Genomic DNA, 23,801 nt, shown 5'->3' with positions numbered 1-23,801 from the left:
ATTAGGCTTGTCCTTTGTTGTCAGGTAATAGGCCCACGGCTATGAGGTTGTCCTGTCAGGGGAGTGCCATGGCTTACTCAGGGCTAACATACTTTGATGTAGTCATGTAACCCAAAAGGCTTTAGGAGCTTTCACTAAACCTCTCATTAAGTTTATAAAGGAGCCTATAGTGTACTGTAATGTGTCAAAACTCTGAAGGATCCTCATCTGTGTCCCCTTTAATTATTCTTGATACAACTGGAAGCCACGCAGAGCACTGGGGCGGGGTGATGTGAAACATTTTGTCGCACTTTGTTTATTTTGCGCTGCGTTTTTATCATGGTATTAACTGTAGTTGGAGGAGCACATTTTCCAAAGGAGAAATACCAGCAGGGATAACGGCTCCATTGTTAAAGCGTGGGTCGAGGAGGATGATCGTGTCGCACCTCTCCGAGAGGCTTGCACAAGTTTGAGCTCAGCGCTACAGCATCTCCAAGCGATGCTTTGCAGAGGACTGGCATGAAGGCTGTGATACACCTTGAGTCATTCTCCTCCTCACACCTCCGAGCAAAACAAATCTTTGTCGGCGAGCACGAGCACGCAGAAATAAATCTGAAGTGACTGCGTGATAGAACCCCAGTGACAGCCTGTGAAACAAAGACTGCGAGACTGAGGGGGTATTTCGCTTGTGACTGGTCGCTTTTATTATTTATAAATGAATTCAGACCATCATTTGGCGTTTATCCTTTAGAGCTGAACCTTTAATAGGCATATCATTAATGCAGCCTGAGGGCCAGCTCATGATTTATGCACACGGTGCAGAGATTGAGCTTTCTGTTGCAGTCGCTGCAGCGGTGTTCATTGTCCTCAAGCAGGAGTTTGAAACTCCAGCTACGCTAAACACAGTTCAGTCAGAGACTCTTAAAATCACTTACAAGGACCATAATGAGCATTAATAGTATCCTCAGTAATAAACACATAAACGGGTGTTTAAACCTGAGCTTGATCAACAATAACAAAAATATAGCACATAAACAGGATGTTGTGGCTTTGGATAGAGCAGAGTGAGAAGTGTGTACACCTGCTTAGAAACGATTTGCTGATGTGAATAAGGCAATTATTGTGAGGCCTGAATGCAGCAGCTGATGCCAATCAGTTTCTTTGTTTCTCAGGTCTCGTCAGTGGCAGAGATGGTTGAGCCAATCTTGACTATTTTCAGCAATTATCTCCTCCTGTTCAATTACTGTTAGATTTTGAAAAATAGCATTAACATTTGTTATCTCTCTAAACAAATGCATGCATGTCTGCTCTTTATCTTTTCAGCAGCATTGAGGTTCTAGACATTTGACACGACAGCTACCGATTGCCTGCATGTGAGGCATTTAGGGAACCCTGGTAAATTGTAGTGATTACACTCGCCACCAAAAAATACATTTTGAGCAAGGGGGAAATGCTGCAGAGAAATTTGGGTGTAGCTCCAAAAAGTTAGAGTTCACCTAACACTACTTAGGTCAACCTGGTTATCTTGTAGAAGGCTAATTCATTGCTAGTTTATATTTCATTATTTAGCAACTTCTTTTGTTAGCTTTACCTTTCAGGCTCACTTCATCTGTTTTATATTAATTAGCAAAGACTAATCCTTCAAGTTGTTGTGTCCTTAAAGATCTGTCATTTCAAAGAAGTACTTACATGTCTCTTAGTGCTCACAGCAACTGTTTGGCTGTATGGTTGTGCATTTGGTACCACTGTCATCTCACAGCAAGAAAATCCTGGGTTTGAATCCATCAGCTAGCCTGCGTGGGTTCCCTCCGGCTTCCTCACGCAGTCCAGCAACTAGTGTGTTAGGGTAATTAGTGGTTCCAATTGGCTGTTGGTTTAAACAAATCCCTCTGTGTTAGCCTTTCAAAAGATGGGCCCAGAGTATGCCCACCTCTCGTCCCATGACAACTGGGATCACATCCAGTCCAACCACAGCCCTGAATTGCGTAACTACAAGGATGTGAACATTGAAATTGTAGCTACAGAAAATAATCCAGGTTGCTCTTCCCTAAACATAAAAATAAGTGGTTACAATAATTATCGCTTATCATAATCATCATCATTATAAAAATTTGCTTATGTAATGATATGTTAATTAGCCACATGGAACCCACTTAAAGCATGATAGATAGTTAAAAGAAGATCATTCAAGTAAAGGATAATATGAAAACACATTGGAATAAGTATGGACAACATAGCCTCAATTATTATATCTTGATATTTCAAGAAAACCTGCAATAATGATACCTGAGATGTTATCTTCTCCTTTTTAGCCTGGTTATACTTGATGATGTATTGTTTGCCTCAAGTGGTGAAACAGGTTTGTTGTTTCCACCTTTAACAGCAAGTTTTCTTGCATATATAAGTACTTTGTCTTGTTGGAGGTTGTTAAAGCAGCTCTATTCTTAGATACTAAATTGTCACACAAGGCTGACACGTGGCTCTTGCAGCTCTCTCAGACATGCCCGAGCTTGTGTGCACTATAGGATGTAAACACCTGGTGTTGCTATAGCAATAATATCACGATATGACATTTTTATGTCACGTAAAAATTTATACTGAAAATGTGTTTAAAACTAAAAATAATTGTTTTATTTATTAGGAAAATAACAGTTGAATTCATGGTTTTATATCCAAATTTGAGCACAGTGGTCAGAAATGAATCAAGGATAACATTCAGCCACTAATGCATTTTATTTTGTATTCAGGAATTTAATTAAATAAATTTAATTTGACATTTTTATCAAAAAAATGATGTTCTGCTTTAATATTTTTTTCTTTTCGTGTAAAATATGAATTTGAAAATTCATGGATAACAAAATAATATTCAAAATATCCCGTTTTGATCAAAGAACTTGAATATACCGGCTGGTTAAGCATTACAGGAACATAAGAAATGATTGACAAAGCTCAAAACTGACACCTCCCAGTTGCTTTTCTCTCTAGTCTGCAGATTAGTTCAGTATTAAAACCTGTTATCGCCTCTTCTGCTGAGAAACACTTTCACTCCCTCTATCTGCCCTGTTCTCACTCACCCTCACACCTCTGTGTGTCCTGATAGATTTCTTATTCTTTATTATTACTTTTCTATATCTTTATATCTATCTCTATCTTCTCTTTGAATTGGACTCTTTTCACCTTTGACATCTTGCTTGATGTGCAGAATCCCCGTGGGAGGGTAGACCACGTTTCACTTTTAAACAAACCCTGACTTCAGATTACCACCCCAATGCAAACAGCAATGAATAAAGAGTTATTTATGCCTAATACCATAACTTTCAGTCTTTGACCTTGTTGTACAGGACCACAAAATGAAGTTCTCCCTCTTACACTCAAATAGGTCATAGGTTTATAGATTGTTGACTGGACTTATTTTGCGTCTTGTTTGACTGTCTGAAAGCTTCTGTGGGTTTAACAATGAGATTGTTACTGTTTCCCAGCAAAAAGCCCTTTAAAAAGTAGCTTTTCATTAAATCTCTTCATTTGAATTACTCAATAAAGAAATGCAAAACTGCCAGTAAAGGGTATATTTGTGGTCCCATCGCACCAGTGTTGGTTGTAACTTGAATTGATTTTTTTACTGATATTTGTACATTATTATGTACTGTAAATATGGAATAACTGTGAGTTCTAATTAGAACTTATTATATTTGACTAAGTAAACTGTAAATACAATGCCTGGCCAAAAGAAAAGTCACCAACTCAAAGAATTTAATTTATAAAAATTGAGCGACTCTCTCAAATGTTGTGACGCTGCATAAGCTTGTGGAAATGATGCCTCGCTAAATTAAAATTGGCTTAGTTCTGCCAGAGGTTTTTCCTGTAAAAAAAAAAAGGAGTTTTTCCTTCCCACTGTCACCAAGTGATTGATCATTGTCTGACTTTTGGGGTTTTCTCTCTGTTTATTGTAGTCTCAAGGCCTTACAGTATAAAGTGCCTTGAAGTGACTGTTGAATCGAAATATATATTTATAATATAAATGGTAAATGGACTGGACTTGGTATAGTGCCATTCTACTCAAGGTATGTAGCATTTCTGAATGCACAATCTGTCAAACCTTGAAGCAGATGGGACACAGCAGCAGGCCACCGCACTGTGCCTGAGCTATCAGTGACCATAACTATCAATAACTAATGAAGCGGCCGGTAATATAGTTGTGAAAACTAACCCTTCTGGAAGTACATTTAGGCTTGGAGCCTTTGCTTTTAACTCAACTGTTTAATGAACTGTCTAAATGCACAATAATAAGATGAATTTAACCACATTTACATATCGGCAGGTTTTTTAAAAAAAATTTCTACATTATTAACTTTTATTAGGAATTAATTGCTGTTTAGGATGTGTGATCTGTCTGTGTCTCTCTACCCTTTGTGAGGGTAAAACCAAAGATTTTGTGAAAGTATGACTGTAAATATGATTGTTGTAAATACCGTACACAAGCTTACTGTGCTGCTTGATGCTGAGTAATGCACTCTCTGCGTGGCTTCTCTGTGGGATCATTATTATGGAGCCATTCTGAATATGCTCGAATCCCAAAATAGTACTGAAATACAATTGTAGCTTTGAGGTTTTTGCAGATGTGATCAGTGCAGTTACGAGAACGTAAGCTATCATAAAGCGTTCCCTAACATTTCTAGTGCTTCTACTTTTAAAGGACAGCTTGTAAAGCTGATCTGTGTTTGGCCACACAGCCTTTCAGTTGGCAGTTAAAGGTTGCAAAATGTTTGAGGCAGATGGGATAGCTGATCTGATGGGACCGATGGCTTTTTGTTGTTACTGATGGTCACTGAAGTGGAGCTGATGAGTTAAAATCTGAACTGCTACCACCTACTTTAAAGCAAACAAATACATTTTTATATCTTTACTCTGTTTGATGTCATAAGGCGACTGTGTTTCTTCAATGATGTCCATTTATTGAGGCCTGAATATGCTTTCTGTGCATATGAAGTAAAGTAAATCATACATTATCTTCCCAATAGTTTCTATTTTGTATTTCTAATGTCTGCTATTCAGTACTCCACAATAAAGAAAATTAAATGCATTTCTTTTCAATGTTTCAGCTGAGCTCCACTGACAGGATGTGACATGTGGCTAAAAGCAGCTTCGCTTCCTTCCTTTTCCTGCCTGTTTAAATACCTCACTGAGTAATTTTAAGCAGATGGGAATGCCTGCTCACTGCAGTGCAGTGACTGTGTCTGTGAAATCCTCCTCCTTTAATAAATGGGGACGCGTTGCCAGTACACTCCCTGATCCAGCCTTACCAGACGTCTAATAACAGTCTGTGCGACTTCTGGGGATTTCCAGTGTATGAGCCCACTGTGAAGAATGGTCTGCATCTGGGATTTGTGATTGTGCTTCCAGTGCCTGCTGCTTCACTCATTAATAGCTGTTGTAGAAGTTTCTGAGAGATAGGAGATCTCTGAGAGTTGGTTCCAGTTCAAGTGCCAGTGTTGGTTTTTACTCTCACTACTTGGCAAGGTTTAGGAAAAGATTGTGGTTTGGGTTAAAATGTGCCTCTTGATGCATAACGACTGTGTTATGGCACCAGTCCCAGAGGACACATTGTCAAATCTGTGAGACCCCACTGCCTTTGACAGACTGGAAGTACGTGACTCCTGGGAATGAGAACAGGCTGGTTTGGTGGGAACTACCTGGTAAAACAATCCCTGCTTCAAGCATGAGCTTTCTATGGCTTTGAAACACTACTCTACAGTCATTGTAAAATGGTTCTTGCCTTATAGTAGAAAGTAGCTTGTGCTATGTTGAAAATGCAGATAATACACTACCCAGTATTTAAACTGATACCATTAAGAAATTCCACATGTAATGATGCTAGTTTGATTTTCTTGTCAATAGGGAAACATTTCCTAAAAAATACCCTTGGGTGTGATTTATGGAGATTCCTCAGGATCGTTACTAAAAGTACACACATGAGTACACACTAAAGCCAAAAACACCAACACACAATAGACAATATAATATTTATAAATCGCAGTCTGCCTGGAAATGTTCACCTTTGGATGAGCACAACTCCTAATAAAGATATGCTCTGTAATGATTGGGATTGGAACTATGACTGGTTTATTTCTAGACTGCAAATTTACAGATTGGTAATGATTTGGAAAGTGTGACCGAAAAAGGCATCGCCTACCGCCGTGTCTCCAGTGGGCTTTGTGTGGCTGAGGGGAGTGGCGTTCAGTGCAGCAGCAAATGGGATGCAGCAGTCTGATACAGATCCTTTTAAGCAGTCTTAAATTGAAAAAGCTGGGAATAATTCTTTTATATGTAAGGAAGCATCAGGCTTAGGCTTCAGTCACAGGGGTCTAGAGACCCTGGTTATCTCTGGTTGCTAGGGAAAAATGTATTCCTGACTGGTTGACGAGTGGCTACTGGCAGTTGTAAATTGATCACAGAGAGGGATCAAAAAAACCTTTTGATTGCTTTGCTTGCTCGTAGGTTGTTGTGTTTGCCTGTGATTTGCATGGAAGACGCCAGCTTGTCTGCAAATGCTCACTGACTAACCATATAGCGATTGTAAAACTTAGCAAAATAAGAAGTGATTGCTGTCAAAGTAAAGGGTGTGCCATACTGGTGAAACTGACATGTTTTAAAACAGGGGTGGGCAACTCCAGGCCTCAAGGGCCAGTGTCCTGCAGGCTTTAGATATCACCCTGAGCCAACACACCTGAATCAATTAGTTCATTACCAGGTCTCTTGAGAACTTCAAGACATGTTGAGGAGGTAATTTAGCAATTTGAATCAGCTGTGTTGGATCAAGGATACGTCTAAAACCTGCAGGAAACTGGCCCTCGAGGCCTGGAGTTCCCTCGCCCATGTTTTAAAAGGTGCACCTTTGACTTTGATTGCAAACGGTCTGTTTCTGGTTTTCTGTCGCACTTTTTCAAGTTGCTGATTTCTGTGCATATTTGTGGGTGATTGTGGCAGTCTGCAGTCGTGAGGAGGTTTTTAGTACAACACTGCATACCTCTTTGTGAGGAGTTTCACCTAGCAACAGAAAGCAGCAAATCAAAGAGTGGAAGTTAACCGGTGGTTACCAGGGGATCCCTGGCCTGACTTTAGCAACCGCAGTGACTGTTGGCAACCTTCAGCAGCTACTCACCAACTGCTCAGGGAATATTAATTTTTTCCTAGCAACTGGTGGTTGCTAGGCTCTATGTGACTGAAGTCTTAAGCACTGTTTTTTTTAAACAAGTTTTATAAAATAAAATGTAGCAAACAAATACATCCAAGAACATGAGTTTACTGAATTTCTTATTAAGACAATGAATCACAGCAGGACTTGACTCTAAATGAGACCTTGCTACAGATATTATTTAGTAGCTGTGTAGGCTCAGAGTGAAGAACTCAGTATTGTTTGTCAGTGCACTTGTGTCTAAGACTTGAGCAGAACACTGAGCTTTACAGTAATTAGAGAAGCTGATTCAGGGAAACCAGAAAAGGATGGTGTGCTGAATTTTTATTTCATCAGGGGCTTCAAGTTCTGGGTAATTGAATAAAAAAAACAAACTAATTCACTGTTCTTGCAGTGACCCACACAGCTCTGCATCTGAATAGCAAATGGGAAAAAGTAATCAAAAAATAATTTTGAATATCTTAAGTTAACTTCAGTTTCTGAATGCAACTGTGTTTGTTTTTTGTTTTGTTTTTTTTTGTTTTTTTTTACCCAGAAATGCATCCAAGGAAAAGTTTTGCTATGCATTTACATGTTCTCTTCTTGTCTTCATTATCTATGAGGGCCGTTACTCTGAAAACAGATATCAGGGTTTTTTTCTTTACTACTGTGGGTTACCAGATCCCTTTGTAAAGGATTTAGCCTTATCCAGTCTGACCTCTTAGACTAAGACTGGAAAATGACCTTGGCACTAATAAGCACTCTCACTAATGGATCCATTTCCATTTCCATTTCCCCACCATTCCCCGAGTACAAGTGCAAGAGCTTGCTTTTTAATCCTTGGTGAAGTAAAGGTTTCAGGTTTCTTGACGGCTAAACTCATGGATTATGAGTCCAGCTGAGAGAGACAGGCTTTGATTTCTTCAGTGATCAGACAGCTGGAGTAGTAAATATTGAGAGGCCTGTGGTGAGGACATTAGGAAAACTGTTCTCTAATATTGTAATAAAGATTAGCTAAATGTAACAATAACCAGGATTTTCAACCCCAATTCCAGAGAAGTTGGGTAAAATATAAATAAAAACAGAATGTAATGTTTTGCAGATCTCATAACCCCATATTTTATTCACATTAGGACATTAAAATCTAGCTGCTCAACAGTCCTGGGTCTTCTTTGTGGTATTTTCTTTAAATTTTAAGATTCTCCAAATGTTTTCTGCTTTCAGTGAAAGATCTGGACTGCAGGCAGGCCATTTCAGCACCCGGGTTCTTCTATTATAAAGTCATGCTGTTGTAATAGATGCAGTATGTAGTTTAACATCTTCTCTCTAAAATATACAAGGCCTTCCCTGAAAGTGATGTTGTCTGGATGGGAGTGTATGTTGCTGTAAAACCTGTGTATACCTTAAAGCACTGATGGCACCTTTCCAGATGTTTAGGCTGCCAATTTCATAAACACCGATGCTCCTCATATCTCCAGAGATGCTTTTGAACTGAGCACTGTTAACTAGATGATCTCTGTCTTCTTTGGTCTGGAGGACATAGCATCCATGTTTTCCAAAAAAGAATTTGAGGTTTTGAATTGTCTGACCACAGAAAACGTTTCCACTTTGCCTGCTTTAAACGCAGAAGATAAATCATGTTCACACATAGCTTCTTCTTTGATTTTGCCTGCGTTTGTGAGTGGCACAGTGAACTGTGTTCACAGATGGTGGCTTCTGGAAGTCTTGCTCATCCCATGCAATGATTTCCATGACAGAATCATGCGTATTGTTAATGCAGTGCCACGTGAGGGCCCAAAGATCACAGACATCCAATATTTGATTTTCAAGCCTGCTTTGTGCACAGAGATTTCTCCAGATTCTCTCAGTCTGTTGTTTGTATTACGTACTGTAGATGATGAGATATTAAAATTCTTCTTCATATAGACATAGTATTTTATATCTCAGCCCACTTCTGCTGCTGAGAAAAGATGCTCTGTCATGTTACTGACCTGTTGCCAGTTAACCTAATTACTTGCAAAATTTTCCTCCAGCTGTTTCTTTTTAGCGTCACCTACTTTTGTTACCCCATCCCTGTCTTCCTAGAGATGTGTTGCTATCATCAAATTCAAAATGAGCCAGTATTTTTCATGTCTCAGATTAAACAACTGATTTGTGTTCATTTCTCTATTGTAAATAAAATGTTGTTGTTTTTTTTTGTCAAATGGGAGTTTTATGTGGCCCTGTCGCAGGGAAAAGCCGTGTAGTGTTGCTGGAAAAGGCACGTTGTTTTTCTTCCCTTGTATATTTTGGCAGGTGGTTTAGCTTTAGCTTTGTCCTCTGCTTCTTGGCATCTATTTAGTTGACTTGATTTTTGCCTTTGAGTGACTTTATCTCAGTATATGTTAGAATTATACTTGTATGAAACCAACAATCTTTAACTTGTATTTTCGTCCTCTCTTTAGGACCTTAGGAAAGGCAACCATGGCAGATGAAATGAGACGACCAGCTGAATGTTGCCACCCAGTGCGGTCATGTGACTGACCTGGCTCTTCTCTCCTGCTGATGTCCAGTAGTTGCCCTGTTCTCACCATGAGAGGATCTGTCAGGTGCTCGAGCTCAGTGCCCTCAGACTGGCGCTACCGTTGTGCTGCGTGAGCGCCCCCCCCTCCTCCGGCAGTTACTGCACGGAATGGCATCTTTGGACCTGCCATACCGCTGTCCTCGCTGCGGGGAGCACAAGCGCTTCCGAAGCCTGTCGTCGTTGCGTGCCCACCTGGAGTACAACCACACGTACGAGACCCTTTACGTCCTCTCCAAATCCAACAGTGTATGTGACGCTGCTGCTCTGCTGCCCCTAGTGGCTGAGGGAGCTCTGCTCGCACCCGCCAATAACAACGACCCCTTTGAGCCACTTCGGCCTTCAGCTTTAAAGGAGCGGCGCTTTCCTTGCCGTGAGCTTCCTTGTGCAGACGACCTGAGTTTGACCCCAGCCAACTCCAACACTGCAGCCCGGTATATTCCCAATGTGGAGTTTCCCCTGGGGGAGATTTTTATGAAAAAAGCCATGACATCCACAGATCCGGGTCCCCATGGAAACCCCAGCACAGCTGTAGCGGTGGCAGCTAATGTAGCAGCCAGTGCAGTCGAAGCAGCGTATGAGGAAGGCCTGGCCAGGCTGAAGGCGCGGGCGTTTGAACGGCTGGAGCTGGATGAGAGGCTGGAGAAGCTGTCTGAAGAGGTAAATACACTAAGCTAACAGAGTCAGAATAAACTTTATCAGGAAATTGTGTCCATAAACAGTCCTGTGCAACAACTCACCTCTCATTTCTCTATATTTTGCTTCCAAGGAGCCAGACTTTCTTGGAATTTTTTAAGTGGTCCTTGGACATTAGCTGTTTTTTCACTAATTTTCTAATAGTCTACTTCTTCACATTTCCTTCTTTCTTCATGATTCCTCTTACCTTGATGAGCTTGAGCATCCCCACAGCATTATACTCCCACCACCGTGCTTCACTGAGGGGACAGTGTTCTTCGGGTTGCACGCCTCTCCCTTCTTTCTCCAAACATAAGCAGCATCTCCCCGGCCAAAGAGCTTTAGTTTCTTTTCTTCTGACCAGAGGATGCACTTCCAATATGCATAAGTAGTATGTAATTAGTATATTTCTGTCTGGCTTGAAAGTGTCTCTTCTGCAGAAGTGAAGTTTTTCTTGGTCTGCAACCTCACAGTCCATTCCTGTGCAGGGTTCTAGTGATTGCCTTCTTTGAGACTATAATTCCTGACTTGGCTAAGTCATTCACTAGTGTTATGGAAGTTGATCTGGGGTCTTTAGACACTGTATTTTTTTTTTAACCAGTCTTCAAACTCTTTCACTTTCTACCTCTGCAATGCTTGTTCTGTACTGTGTAACTCTTGATAATTCTCACTCCAATTATTGACATTTTGGTACACTGCGATAACTTTGTATATCCATCTCTTGCAACAAGTTTTTTTCTCCAGTGTAAACGGACTTCTTTTGTTTTTGGCATGCTTTTTCATGATTTCGTTCTCTGATCTGATTTTCTAAAGAAAACTAGTATGCTTAGAAATTCTTGGAAAAAAAAACACTTTAAATTTTACACAGGGGGGTAAAATTTTCTCCTCAACTGTAGGTGGAGCAGAAAATAGCGGCCCGTGTAGGCCGTCTTCAGGCGGAGCTGGAGAGGAAGAGCTCAGAGTTGGAGCGGGCCAAGCTGGAGAGTGAACGGCTGAGCCAGGAGAAACAAGACCTGGAGGACAAGGCCTCGGAGCTTTCTCGGCAGGTGGACGTCTCCGTGGAGATGCTAGCCAATCTCAAGCAGGACCTGGTGAACAAGGAGGCAGAGCTGAACCACAAACAGCAGTAAGTGAAATATACTGGTTCTCTGCTGTTTAACACATTCCAGTTTTATAACACATCTGAATGGGTTGGTGTATACAAAAGTGCAATTAAGTGCCCTTAAACATCCTGCTAAGGAAAAACAGCAGTCCATCCAAAAATTTGGAAAAAAAACATTTTAAAGAGTGTGGAAGTGCTAAAGCCAAAAACAGGTCACATAAGAATTTGTATATTAAAACAAATCTGCACACAATAGCACAGGTTTTACCTGCTTACATACTTATTTATTGATCTCCCTCATCGACTTCACTGCTGCATGGTCTGATCCAGGACAGAAGAGAGCTGCTGCCCTGCTGTAGTTATCTTTATTTCTGTTTTCTTAACCTGTTCTTTCTTGCTGTTGTGCTACATATTAAATAAATATTACACATCATAATTAAGGATTAGATATGTATTAAAATAATATTTAAGGCAAACACTCTTGGAGCTAACTAAATGTGCAAAGTATTTGAGAAATAATTATACACGCTACTTTTTCCCTCTGTAGCAGGTCTGACACACACACACACAACATACTGGTACTGATGTCGCACGGACTCGCACACAAACTTTGACCTCTTTTGACTGCACCTATAACCAATAAATACGATGACAAATCTGTAAGATTAACGTCACTTCCATGCAAGTTGATATGAATGACTCTAGATGGATATGCCGAGCAGGTGTTTCTGACATCTGAATATTTGCTGGCCAAACGCTATCATAACCTTGCTTTCGCAGGGTAATAGCAGGTCAGAGACATCATGCTGTTCCTCAGGGTGCTCTGATGGCATGCAGGCATATGGCTGACAGCAAAAATCAAAAGAGGATATGTGGCTTGTGTGATCTAGCAGAATTATAAAAATATAATTGTTGGCCTTCATATGCTTCTAATTTGACATTAATGTCATACGAAATTGTGAAATAGATGATAGAAAAAAAGTAACCTGCAAAAAGGGGACTTATCAAGTAAGAAGTTAAAAGCACAGGTGCCTGAGCACTACCTGGGGCAGGGGTCGGCAACCTGCGGCTCCGGAGCCGCATGCGGCTCTTTAGTCCTTACAGTGCGGCTCCGCGTGGTTTGGGAAAATAAATTAGAAGTATTTAGCTGACGTGTATTTTTATTTTTTTTATTTTTATGTTAGTTCTTTTTTACCTTGTAGTTCTATAAATATAAAAATAAATTTATATTCTATTATTTTTTTCATCGCTCAAAATAAGAGTCAAACTCGCAGAAACCGATATACCCGCTGAAACGCCATGCATTTATCAAGACTTTCAACCCCAGGTAGGCCAATTATGGATCTTTGGATCCAGCCATTCTCCACCGTGAACTATGTTAAAGACAAACACCGCTCACGCCTCACAGATGACAGCTTACAGTCCTGCGTAAAGATGAAAGTGACTTGTACAGCCCCGATTTGCAGACGCTGTGCGCAGAGGTTCAGGAGCAGAAGTCCCATTGTAAACATATCACGGCAGACCCGACGATGTTTCCATGAACACGCTTTTCAGCATCTCTTTATTGACCACTTTTCACACACGGTTGCTGTACACATACAGCCGGCTGTAGCTTTTCAGCTCACAGCCCGACACATACCAACACAACAGCATAGAGAGCAGAGACGTAAAGGCGGCGAGGCGTGATTGCAGGTGCCGCTCAGGTGCGTCGCCTCCCCTGCAGCGGCGCTGCAGACCACGCCACGCCACACACATTAACCAGGTAAAATACATATTTAGGCAGAATTTTGCAATTATCTATTTGTCATTTTTTAGCAGCATAGTGCTTTTTTTCCCAATTATTTTTTAAAAGTCAGGTCAAGGCTCCAAAAGCCCAAAGGCGATATAAGGGTGGCGGCTCACAACAGTTTTTGTTTGCTACATGGATCACTTTAGTTCAGCTGGGTGTCTTTCCTTTTGCTATATTTCATTAAGAGTTCAAAATGTGTCAATTACATAAATAAAATGTAATTTTCTCTGTAGCACTTCAAGGATTTCATAAGCAACACACCTTAGTTGTTCACACACAGCATAAAGGTAAAAAACAATATATACAGTGTTATTGTCATTTTAGATGTCAAAAAGTATTTGCGGCTCCCACTGTTTTCTTTTGCGTGGAAACCGGGTCCAAATGGCTTTTTCGGTGTTAAAGGTTGCTGACCTCTGACCTGGGGTCTATGTGGGCACGTGCCTCATCTGTTCCTTGAAGCTCTGCATGAGGAACAAAAACAGTTGGTGTTGAAGTACCTGCAGCAGTCCTTGGAAAAACATTGTCCCGTGATTCCATGATTGCATTTTACTACCTGTCAGCAATTTCTGCAGTACTGTGCTGCAGCTGTCTTCCCTCCAGCTAAACGCATAACGAAAGGTTGCTTTAATACGAAGTCTCCTTGTTTGTGTGCTGCATTTTGGATGAAGATCTTGTGTTTAGTTTAACCGCTCATCAGTGTCAGAGTATTAGTTTAATTTCTGAAATGGTCTGAGGCGCTCTGATTAGTGCTGAGTTGGAAAGTGACATTGGACTGCACACGGCAGCGCATTATCATCCTCTTCCTTCACCTCTCCCTCTGTGTTGATAATGTAATTTGCCATCATACCCCCCCCCCCCCCCCCACCACCACCACCAGATGTGTTCTGCATCTGTCCCACTGTTGTCGCGATTTACCAGTGTCCTCCAGGGCTGGTCAGCTGCTCATGTTGAATGGAGGGCTGGATGGGAGCAGCTGGATTGGCAGTAGAGATTACAGCATCCTGCCAGTCCCTCAATAAAGCTGCCATGCTGTTTCTTGAACTAGTTAAAGTGCGGCTGCTGTAAATAGACTAAGTTCTTGGATGCCAATCACAGCTTTATGAAGATAGATGAGGATGATTTGGAGCTCTTCCGCAGCATGGCTCAAAGCTTAATTTTCAGATTTTTAGAGCTTTTATTGAAATGAGTCCCAGGATGAATTATTGTGCACTCCAAAAATTTGTGCTGTTTTTAGTTTGACACACTAGAAGCTGTCAAACTAAAATCTTTTATAGGATGCATGCCATCTAGTTTCCTTTTTAATATTTGCAAATGTTAACAAAGGAGGATTGGATGCATTATAGCATTAGAAAGGGGAAAAAAGGCTCTGCAAACAGAATAAGTACATAAGAACATGTAGTTGAAATATTGCTTGGATTTTTTGATCTACAGTGTTAAACTGTAGTTTCTGTCCACTTGATTTAGATCCGTTTGTGGCACTAGTAACTACGAAAACAACCTCTTCACTTTAAGCAGTGAAAATAAAAATACAATTTTACTGACTGCTTTACTTTGAACACTGAAGTACCACTAATGGAACTAAAGCAGAACCATAAGCTCTATTGGAAAAAAAAATTAAATGTTGGCTTTAATGAAAAAGTTTTCTTTTTTTAAAAACAGGCAGAACATTTTTTTTCAGTGGTCACTAAAATTCAACCTTGCAAAAGTCACCGGATAGATCTCAGATTTTCAAACCTGTCCACCTGGTCAAGAAAGCCCGTCACCGTCTCTTCTTCCTCAGAAGACTTAGAGACTTCCATCTGCCACTGAAGGTGCTCAAGAACTTTTACTCCTGCACCATCGAGAGCGTCCTGACGACAAACATCTGCACCTGGTTTGGGAACAGCACCAAGCAGGACAGACGAGATCTGCAAAGAGTGGTGCGCTCAGCCGAACGCATCATTCAATCAGAGCTCCCTGACCTGCTGTCCATCTACACCAAGCGGTGCAAGTCCAAAGCTAGGAAGATTATGATGGACCTCTCCCATCCCAACAATGGACTCTTCTCACTGTTGAGGTCTGGGAAGCGCTTCCGCTCCCTTAAGGCCAAAACGGAGAGAATGAGGAGGAGCTTCTTCCACCAGGCTATTCGGGGCCTGAACCAGGTGTAGGACTGGACTCTCCCACACACGTCACTATAAGACTGGACTCTCACACACACATCACCACACGCACCACCACACATTTCCTATAATCCTATAATTCCAATAATTTATAACCTTTATAATCTCTTCTGCTATTTGCACATTCTTTACTGTAAATTCTTAAGTTAATTTGTAAATTTTGTAGTAACCTGTAAATTGTAAATATTGTAAAACTTTTTTTCTGTCATTTAATGGTCGGGCATTGTACAGCTACAAGCATTTCACCCCCATGTCATACTGTGTATGGTTGTGTGTGTGTGTGTGTGTGTGTGTGTGACAAATAAAAATTTGAATTGAATTTGAATTTGACCTCATGAACTGTTTGCCCTCCCTCATTGCTGCTTTCAGCTACATTTATTCACTTCAACTACTCATTATTCATTAATCTGTTGAATTCTTTTAAAAATAATTTCAAAGAAATCTTTGATCTTTAAAATGTCAGTACTGACAGTTTCCTTGTGTCCAAGATAATGCCTTCAGCATACTCAATTTGTCCGCTGAAGATATCCACCACACCGAAACCTGTTAAAATCGCCTTGTTTGGCTTTCATTTTGCAGTGCTCTAGTGGTAAATGCAAACATCGTAGGTTTTTGACTAGTTAGTCTTATTACCCAAACAGCTTTGTTTTCAGATGTGGCTGATCTTGAGCGTTCATCTGGTTTAATGTACAAAAAAACGCCCACAAGATGTCCTGTTCTTTTACTCACTTCTGCTCGTCTATTGTAAAGGTTACAGTAGCTGTGGTCACGTATCTCAAACCTGGCAACATCAGACAGGGAAGGTCATGCTGTGGGCTTAAAATCCTTGCCTGGGCTGTGTGAATACCACCTACTTATGTCAGCAGCTTAGCCTCTCCCTCTTTCTCACACTCACACACAATTCTTGTGCCTTTCTGCCTCTCAGAGGAGAAGCTGGCAGTGAAACAGTAAGCTCATTCAGAGTCTAAAATACAGAGCAGGTCTGAGGTGGAAAAAGAGCATCACAGTCTGTGAATGTTCAGCAGGGTGGACGTGAAAGCCGTAGTCAACAGATACAAAGCGACTTATTGGCTCATGTATGTCTCCCTAACAGCCTATTAGATGATTTTTAGTTTAATTCTAAAAGAATCCAGTGACTTTAAAGGCTCTGTGAAAGCCCTTTAAGGAGATGTGTGAGATCGTGCTTTTACATCAGCTGTGTCAAATGCTGAAAAATGCGAGTCACCTAACCGAAGGTTGCTAAGCGACCAGAAGAAACTCCTACGAGCCTTCTTTTGCTTCTAGCAGTGTCGTGCATAAAAATATGACCTTGATAATTCCTCCTGCACTTAATATCCCTGTAATTAGAAAAAAAGTGTGCAGAACGCCTCAGGTGCAGTTGTTCCTTTCAGCTTAGACTTTATTACTCAGCATGTGAAATAATTCATTCACAAACAATACGAGCGAAAAAAAACCCCGCCGCATGCTAGCCTGTAGCGGTCAGAGCTGAATGAAGCGTGCCTGTTAAGTGGTTTAATAGCAGCTGGAATAAACGAGAGCAGCTGTAATCAGCAGAAACTGGAGCCCGAGGAGAAATGAAAAATGATGGGACGGTTATCTCCATCATTTCAGCTGTTACAGAATCACTCAAATGAGAAAACTGCTCCATTTTGTGTCTGTCTCAGAAATATCATTGGAGTTTTTCCAACTATCTGTGATTGCTTAATGATGTGGGTTTATTTCATTGCTATGATAATGATCTTGTTATGATTACAGTAGATGGTTTTAAAGAGGTATTTGGAGCAAACGTTTCTGTAATATTTAATAATGGACTGTAATACATGGTGATCATGCACAGCCAAGTATGTGATGGCCTGCCTCTCGAACACTGTATGCTTCAGTCGCAGCATTTTGCCGAGAGCTTAAGGGGCTGAATGCAGTATTAATTAGACCTGTGCAATATTACAGTCCAGTGCTCAACTTAGGTTAAAAGGGAACCTGAAGTGCTTTTCCTTGTTGTCTCTCATATATCCAGGTAAGTCCGTAAGTGCTTGGACAGTGCCACAGGTTTTGTAATTATGCATGTGTACACCTCCACAGTGGATCACACAAACAGTAGCTGTAGGCAGCTGCAGCGAAAGCCTTTCAGAGCATCTCAAAGGAGAAAAAGCAGCATTACAATGAGGAGTGATCCTTTGGAGAAAGTAAACATGATTTATTGAAATGCAGAGTGTGACTAATAAGCTTAGCAGGATTATTTAGCAGAGTTGACTCCAATGAAGATAAGAAGTAGGACAGGACCTCAGCAATGTCCTGTGGTAAATAATACCCCCACCCCAGTTTCTAGACACTTTTTTGTCATTGGTTCACAGAAAGCAGTCAACAAAAAGACTGGACCAGAGTGATGATGACTGAATTGAATTTGACACCGTGGGAAAATAAAAGTGATGTAAAGAACAGACCAGCAGCTGAAACACCCAAGAATGCAGGCAGACGAGTGAATCCAGATCTTACTTATTGAACTTCATCTTTAAGCTTCAGTTGCTGATGTCCATGGGTCCTAGACTTGAATCAGCCATAGTCTGCACATATTTTTATCCAAATTTGTTAAAAACTGTCCAGAAATGTTAGTTTGCCCAATTACATTTGAGACTCACTCAGTCTAAAAGTCTGTTGTTGATTGATTAAAAAACCACTTTGGGGATTTTACAGCGGCAGAATTACAAAAAACTGTATTATTGCCCAAATTCTTACTGACCAAGTGACTTCCTCAGTCTCTGAAGAAGTCACTTGGATGAGTGGCGATATGTTTCTCCCACTGGAAACGCTACATCCAGATGAACAGAGTCAACTTTTTTGCGTGGACTTTGATGTTTGCAGATGACGTTTCTTTCTATGGTGAGATTAGTGATCAGGTGGAAGAGAGCCTGGAGAGGTAGAGGTATGCACTGGAGAGACAAATGAAAGTCAGTAGAAGCAAAAATAATAGATGTGTGTCAGTGAGAGGGAAACAGGTGTGATAGTTAAGATGCAAGGAGTAGATATATTGAAGCGGGATGAGATTAAATGTCTGGGTTCAGCCATCCAAAGCAACAGATGAAGAAGAAGAGTGTGCATGCAGGGTCGAGCGGTTGGAGACAAATGTCAGACGTGATTTGTGACAAAAGGCTGACAGCAGGAATGAAAAAGAAGGTTTTCAAGATGGTAGTGAGACCTGGTATTTATATTCCTATGTATGTATGGTTTGAAAATGGTGGCACTGACAAAGAAGTTGAGAGGAGGTTGACCTGAAGGTCCTGAGGTTTTCACTGGGAGTGACCAGAAATGGATAAGACAAGTAATGACTTTAACAAAGGAACAGCTCAGGTTACACCGTTTGGAGACAAAGTTACAGAATCAAGGCTGAGATGGTTTGGACAGGTGCAGATGAGGGATAGTGGATATACTGAACAAAGAATTTTGAAGATGTAGAGGCAGAAGAAGGAAACAGGACTGGCTTTGTCATGTTATGTGAAGGAATCAGAACAAGAAATGAAGTATGTTTTGTTTTTGCATTTTGAGTCGTAATGAACCTCCTAACACTCGAACTCTTCCACGGCATGCATTTTTAATTTCTCTTTGATATGTGGCCATATTGGGGCCCGATGAATGTAAAAACAAAGAATTACCAGATTTTTTGTTTCTAAGAAAAATGTGAGCCACATATAAGGATATTCATTTAAAATTTTGATAGAACAGTGGCAATATAATGTCCTCGTAAGTGGATATCAGGTCCTAGGAGGTTAAGGCAGAAGTAAATCTTCTCCTGACCTCATATAATCCCATGTAGGCTAGACCATTCATCCATTAATCTGAAACACTATAGTGTTGAGAATGTGTCAGAAAAGTACTACTATTATGGTAAATTTGTGCCTGGACAGTAGTGTTTATGTTATTAGGCTGTGTTGTAGATAGACTATCTGCGTTTCGTCACTTCTTAACTGGTTTGTACCGACCCAATGTATCATTCATCCATAATCATACTTATCTTACATACTGTACAAACAGCGGGGGGAGGCAGTGATGCATTTTTAATGTCTGTGTAGGTGTTCAAAATATTCTGTCCACCCTCTGCATAGAAAAGCAAAAGAGAGCTCCGAGAGCTGCCAGGTTTTCATATCATATTCAGCACACACACACGCGCCTGCTGCAGTAGGCCTTAACCCTGCAGGCTTGATTTATTCCTACAACCAGCTTTGATAAAGTAACATTGGTCTGTGCTGAATTCAAAACCCAGAGGCTCTGAAGGAAGCACAAAATACAGAAGAGTCCCGCTATGTGCTGTCACCATGTCTTCTTCAGAAAACAAGCCTATTTCACTGAGCAGGAAATCTCGACTGCAAAGTGAAGCTGTCAGGGCAAAAAGAGAACTCATCTCATTAGTAGCAGTGTCTCGGAGAAAGAAACATGGCAAGACTTCCAAAGGCTCCCTAATGACAAAGAATCAGAAAGGGAACAGGACACGCACAATATCTAGGAGGATGGAATATTTGAATAATAATAAAGAAGTTGGGCATCTGCTGTGAAGATGAAAAATCAAAGTCGAAGGTAGTTTTGATTTTTATAAACAAACACATTTTTGAATTGTTGAAGTATCGGTGCAACATATGTCTGAAGGCAGTCGAGAAATATTTGATCAAACTCTGGAGGAATGGGTGTCATTTAAACAGGCAAATTGTTTGAATGACAGAAAACACGCTGGTGCTGTTTCCAAGCACTTTTATGTCATAAAAAATGCATGCACATACTGTGCTGTAGAGATCTTTTCTTTTTTTTAATTTCAGGGAATTTGTTCATTAACAAGAACAATAACATGAAGTTCTGCACTGGTACGTGCTTACAAAGCCCATTTAATTGGACTGAATGTCTGCAGTTGGATTTATCAGGGCTGTAATGCACAAAAGAGTTGTGGTAATCCAACCTTAGAACAAATCAGTGCATGTGTGTGTAGACACTGCTTCAGGTTTCCTGTAGTGAGATGAAGATGAAGTGGCTTCTAACAAGAAATCGTTCCACATGATAAATAATCAAGACTAGTGCATTCGATTTCAGTTAGGGCAGGATTTTCATGTCTGCCATTAGATGTAGGAGACTGACATGAGTGTCCTTGAGTTTGGGTGAAATTATTTCATGAGGGCAGGAGAAGGGAATCAGGAAGGATGATGCAACCGGTCTTTCAGTAGACACATCTCTCCTCTCATTATGTTGAGACTGACACGAAAGGTTGGACTAACAATTGTGCAATAAGATGAATGGTGTGGTCAAGTGTAAGGTACTTGAAGAATCCATCAAGGGTAGATATTTGTCAGTGTGTGTCGGGGGCTGTTTTTCATCAGAAAAACTTATATTGAGACAATGTTGTCTCGGATGTTTTCAAGTTGTTATGTCTAAAAACAGATGTCCTAGCAAAAAAGTCAAAATGTTTCGGAAAGACATTGATGTAGCCGCTCTGGCTTCACCTGCTGGTTTGTGAATTGCAATTTTGAAGGCTTGGAACAAGTGACTGAGACCATAAACACATCAAGAAGAAGTTTACTTAGGGCTCCAAATAAAAACTTAAGTCATCCATCCATCCATCTTGGGGGATGAAGCTTATCCCTGCTGCCGTAGAGGTACACCCTGGACAGATTCCCAGTCTGTCGCAGAGCTAACACACAGAAACAGACAACATAGTCACACCCATAGACAATTTAGAGTCACTCATTAAATTAACCCCACTAACTTTGTGTCTTTGGTCTTAGAGGAAGCCAGAGAAACTCCACATAGGCACAGGGATAACTAAGGGATTCTAGCGCCGCACAAAAAGGCCCCACGTGGTGGTTTTGAACCCTGGATTTTCTTGAAGTGAGGCAACAAAAGTGAGATTTTCTATCTGCTTTTTGGGTATTTGGAAAGGAAAGTGGATTACATTTAGATTTACACATCTCTTTAAATGTTTTTAATGCAATCTCCAAAAGTTTTGCAAGTTGTCCAAGTTTTAGGATATGCATGAACACAATCACATGACTTCAGCCCCATGTGTTCACCACGCTGACTTTAAATGTCTGTAGTTGCTTTTAGTCACATTCTCACAGTTTATGTTGTACAGTACAATGTGGCAATTTTAAAAGCTGCAGTTATGATCTGCTAAACACCCCCATCATAGAAATGCCTCTGATGGGGCTGAAAAAGCTGAGGTATGCCAAATTAAACACGATCTGAACTGAAAATCAGTGGCAACAGGTCTTATGGAGTGATGAATCCATATTTAAAACAGCCATCTGTAAAGCACAGTTGTCAGTACCAGATGTACTAGTTTAATTTAATTGTTTTACATTTTAATTGATGGCTAGTGCTGGAAAATTGTTGTGTCCCACATTTTATTCAGCCATCTGCCACCAGAGGGAACAGCAGCCCTGACATCGCTGGAGAAAAAGCCTGATCCTGTCAAGTATTGTGGTTCTTTTTGTTAGTTTTTTTTGAAGGTGAAAGTATGAGATTCTCGATACAAGCGGCAGAAATTAGCTTCCTCCTGTAGATGAGTGGAGCCTCTACTCCTCCATATTGAAAGGAGCCAGCTGAGGTGGTAGCCTCTTGGGTCGAGGTGTTGTGACTGAGCACATCCTGGGGAGATTGCATCTCTCGGCTGGCCTGGGAACGCCTTGGTGTTTCCCCCTGTTGAGCTGTAGGAGTTGGTTGGAGAGAGGGAGGTCCGGGCTTCTCTGCTTAGGCTGTTGCCTGCGTGACCCAGGGGAAGAAATGGATCGACAGGTGATTATTATTTTGTTGTCATTTTAGCTTTGAACTTTTATAGAGATAGTTGTCACGAATTGTTGAACAATTTTTATTATTCAGTTGAAATTTATCAGTTTTTTGGGTGTTAATTTGTTATATTTTAACAATATCGGAACTTTTTTTTCAGTTTTGTTGTAACGTATTTTCATATCATATTTAACACGTTTATTTGAAGTTATTTTTAGTTCCTCCTTCTTCTTCTCTGTCTGTTTTATAAATGCAAGGTTCACAGTGGAAGGTGGCACACAGCTAAACAGCATTTAAAGTACGACTCATTATTGAAGAACTGTTTAGATCTGAAGAATGCCTTTAGACTGTTTTAGAGATGGCACGATACCACTTTTTTATGTCCGGTACCGATACCGATATCATAAATTTGGATATCGGCCGATACCGATATGAATCCGATATAGTGTGTTTTTTAATCAATAAAACTTTTCATATTTTGCTGCATTTTGTATAGGTTCATACACAAGTTTTAAAAAACAAGAGACTGAAGCTATTCTGTTATACCTGTATGCAAAAAATGCACTGCACCCAAAATATTTCATAGTTCAGCAACACAGATCAATCTAATAAACTTAAACCTACTCCATCCTCCCTATTCTGGTATTTTAAAGAGTATGCAACCTAACTAATAGGGCTACGAGAACCACCCCCCACCTCATGATGCTTAATCGATGTAATGAACTTTAATTTGATGCAGTGTGAAAAAAAATGCACAGAAATCAATTATTTTTCTACAATATTTAAATAGATTCAACATCTTTCTTCAACAGAATTGCAGACTGCACAGATGGTACCTTCCCAAAGGAAAAAGTACTATAGCTTACTAAGATATATTAGACTTAATAGTTACTATATACAGTAATGGACTTCTATATATTTTACATCAGATTAAAACTTTGGGTGTAAGATTCGGATAATTATTTATTAAAAGCTAGACATTTTAAATGAGAATAAGAAAGAAAAGTATGTCTTTGTGCCCCCTTTTCCCTGTTCATGCCCTATCGGCCCCCCTGGCTAAACTTTGCTAGATCCGCCCCTGCACAGTTACCAGCCGTCAGCTGCGTAGAAAAGGATCCTGGTGTAGAAAGTAATATTAAATACATTCTAACATCAGATTATCAAGCTTAAACGTGCTGCTGTTGTTCAGCCGCTGGTTTCCTCTTTCTGGCGCGAAGTGGGCGATAAACAAACAAGAGAGAAAAGCCGATCAGCTGATCATTGATCAGTTTCATGATTGAAGTAGCAACAGGAGAGGGAGGGAGAGAGAGAGAGGCAGTCGCTCCATATATCGGTTGTTAAGCTTAACGCAGGAATGCTTTACAAACATTCAGAGATGAACTTACACACTTGCTTTACTTCTCTCTGGGATAACTTTCTCGGAGATGAAATGCCGGTTTGGTAGCGAGGATCCAAATGCTCAACCAGACCACTGACAGGTCTCGCGCCACAGCCGCTCTATCACCTGATGCATACTGCTCCGATGTGCTACAGTTATGAGCCGAGTTACGCCATGTCGCAAGTTTTGTGAGGTGCTTTTTTTAATATTTAATGGATCGGATTAT

The 23,801-nt window shown here is 40.5% G+C and overlaps 1 protein-coding gene across 3 annotated transcripts in view; it reads left to right on the top strand.

Moving 5' to 3' along the window:
• fbxo41 (F-box protein 41) overlaps positions 1-23,801 on the top strand; it is an 81,931-nt gene that overhangs the window by 7,899 nt on the left and 50,231 nt on the right. For all 3 annotated transcript variants that reach the window (XM_026171179.1, XM_026171181.1, XM_026171180.1), the window contains 2 exons: positions 9,595-10,370; positions 11,282-11,511. In XM_026171179.1, the coding sequence (XP_026026964.1) occupies positions 9,822-10,370; positions 11,282-11,511 (779 nt within the window). In that variant the 5' untranslated portion in view covers positions 9,595-9,821. The remainder of the gene's footprint in view (positions 1-9,594; positions 10,371-11,281; positions 11,512-23,801) is intronic.

The sequence above is a fragment of the Astatotilapia calliptera genome, chromosome 6, assembly GCF_900246225.1.
Source record: "Astatotilapia calliptera chromosome 6, fAstCal1.2, whole genome shotgun sequence".
NCBI lineage: Eukaryota > Metazoa > Chordata > Actinopteri > Cichliformes > Cichlidae > Astatotilapia > Astatotilapia calliptera.
This window is presented reverse-complemented; position numbering and strand designations above follow the sequence as displayed.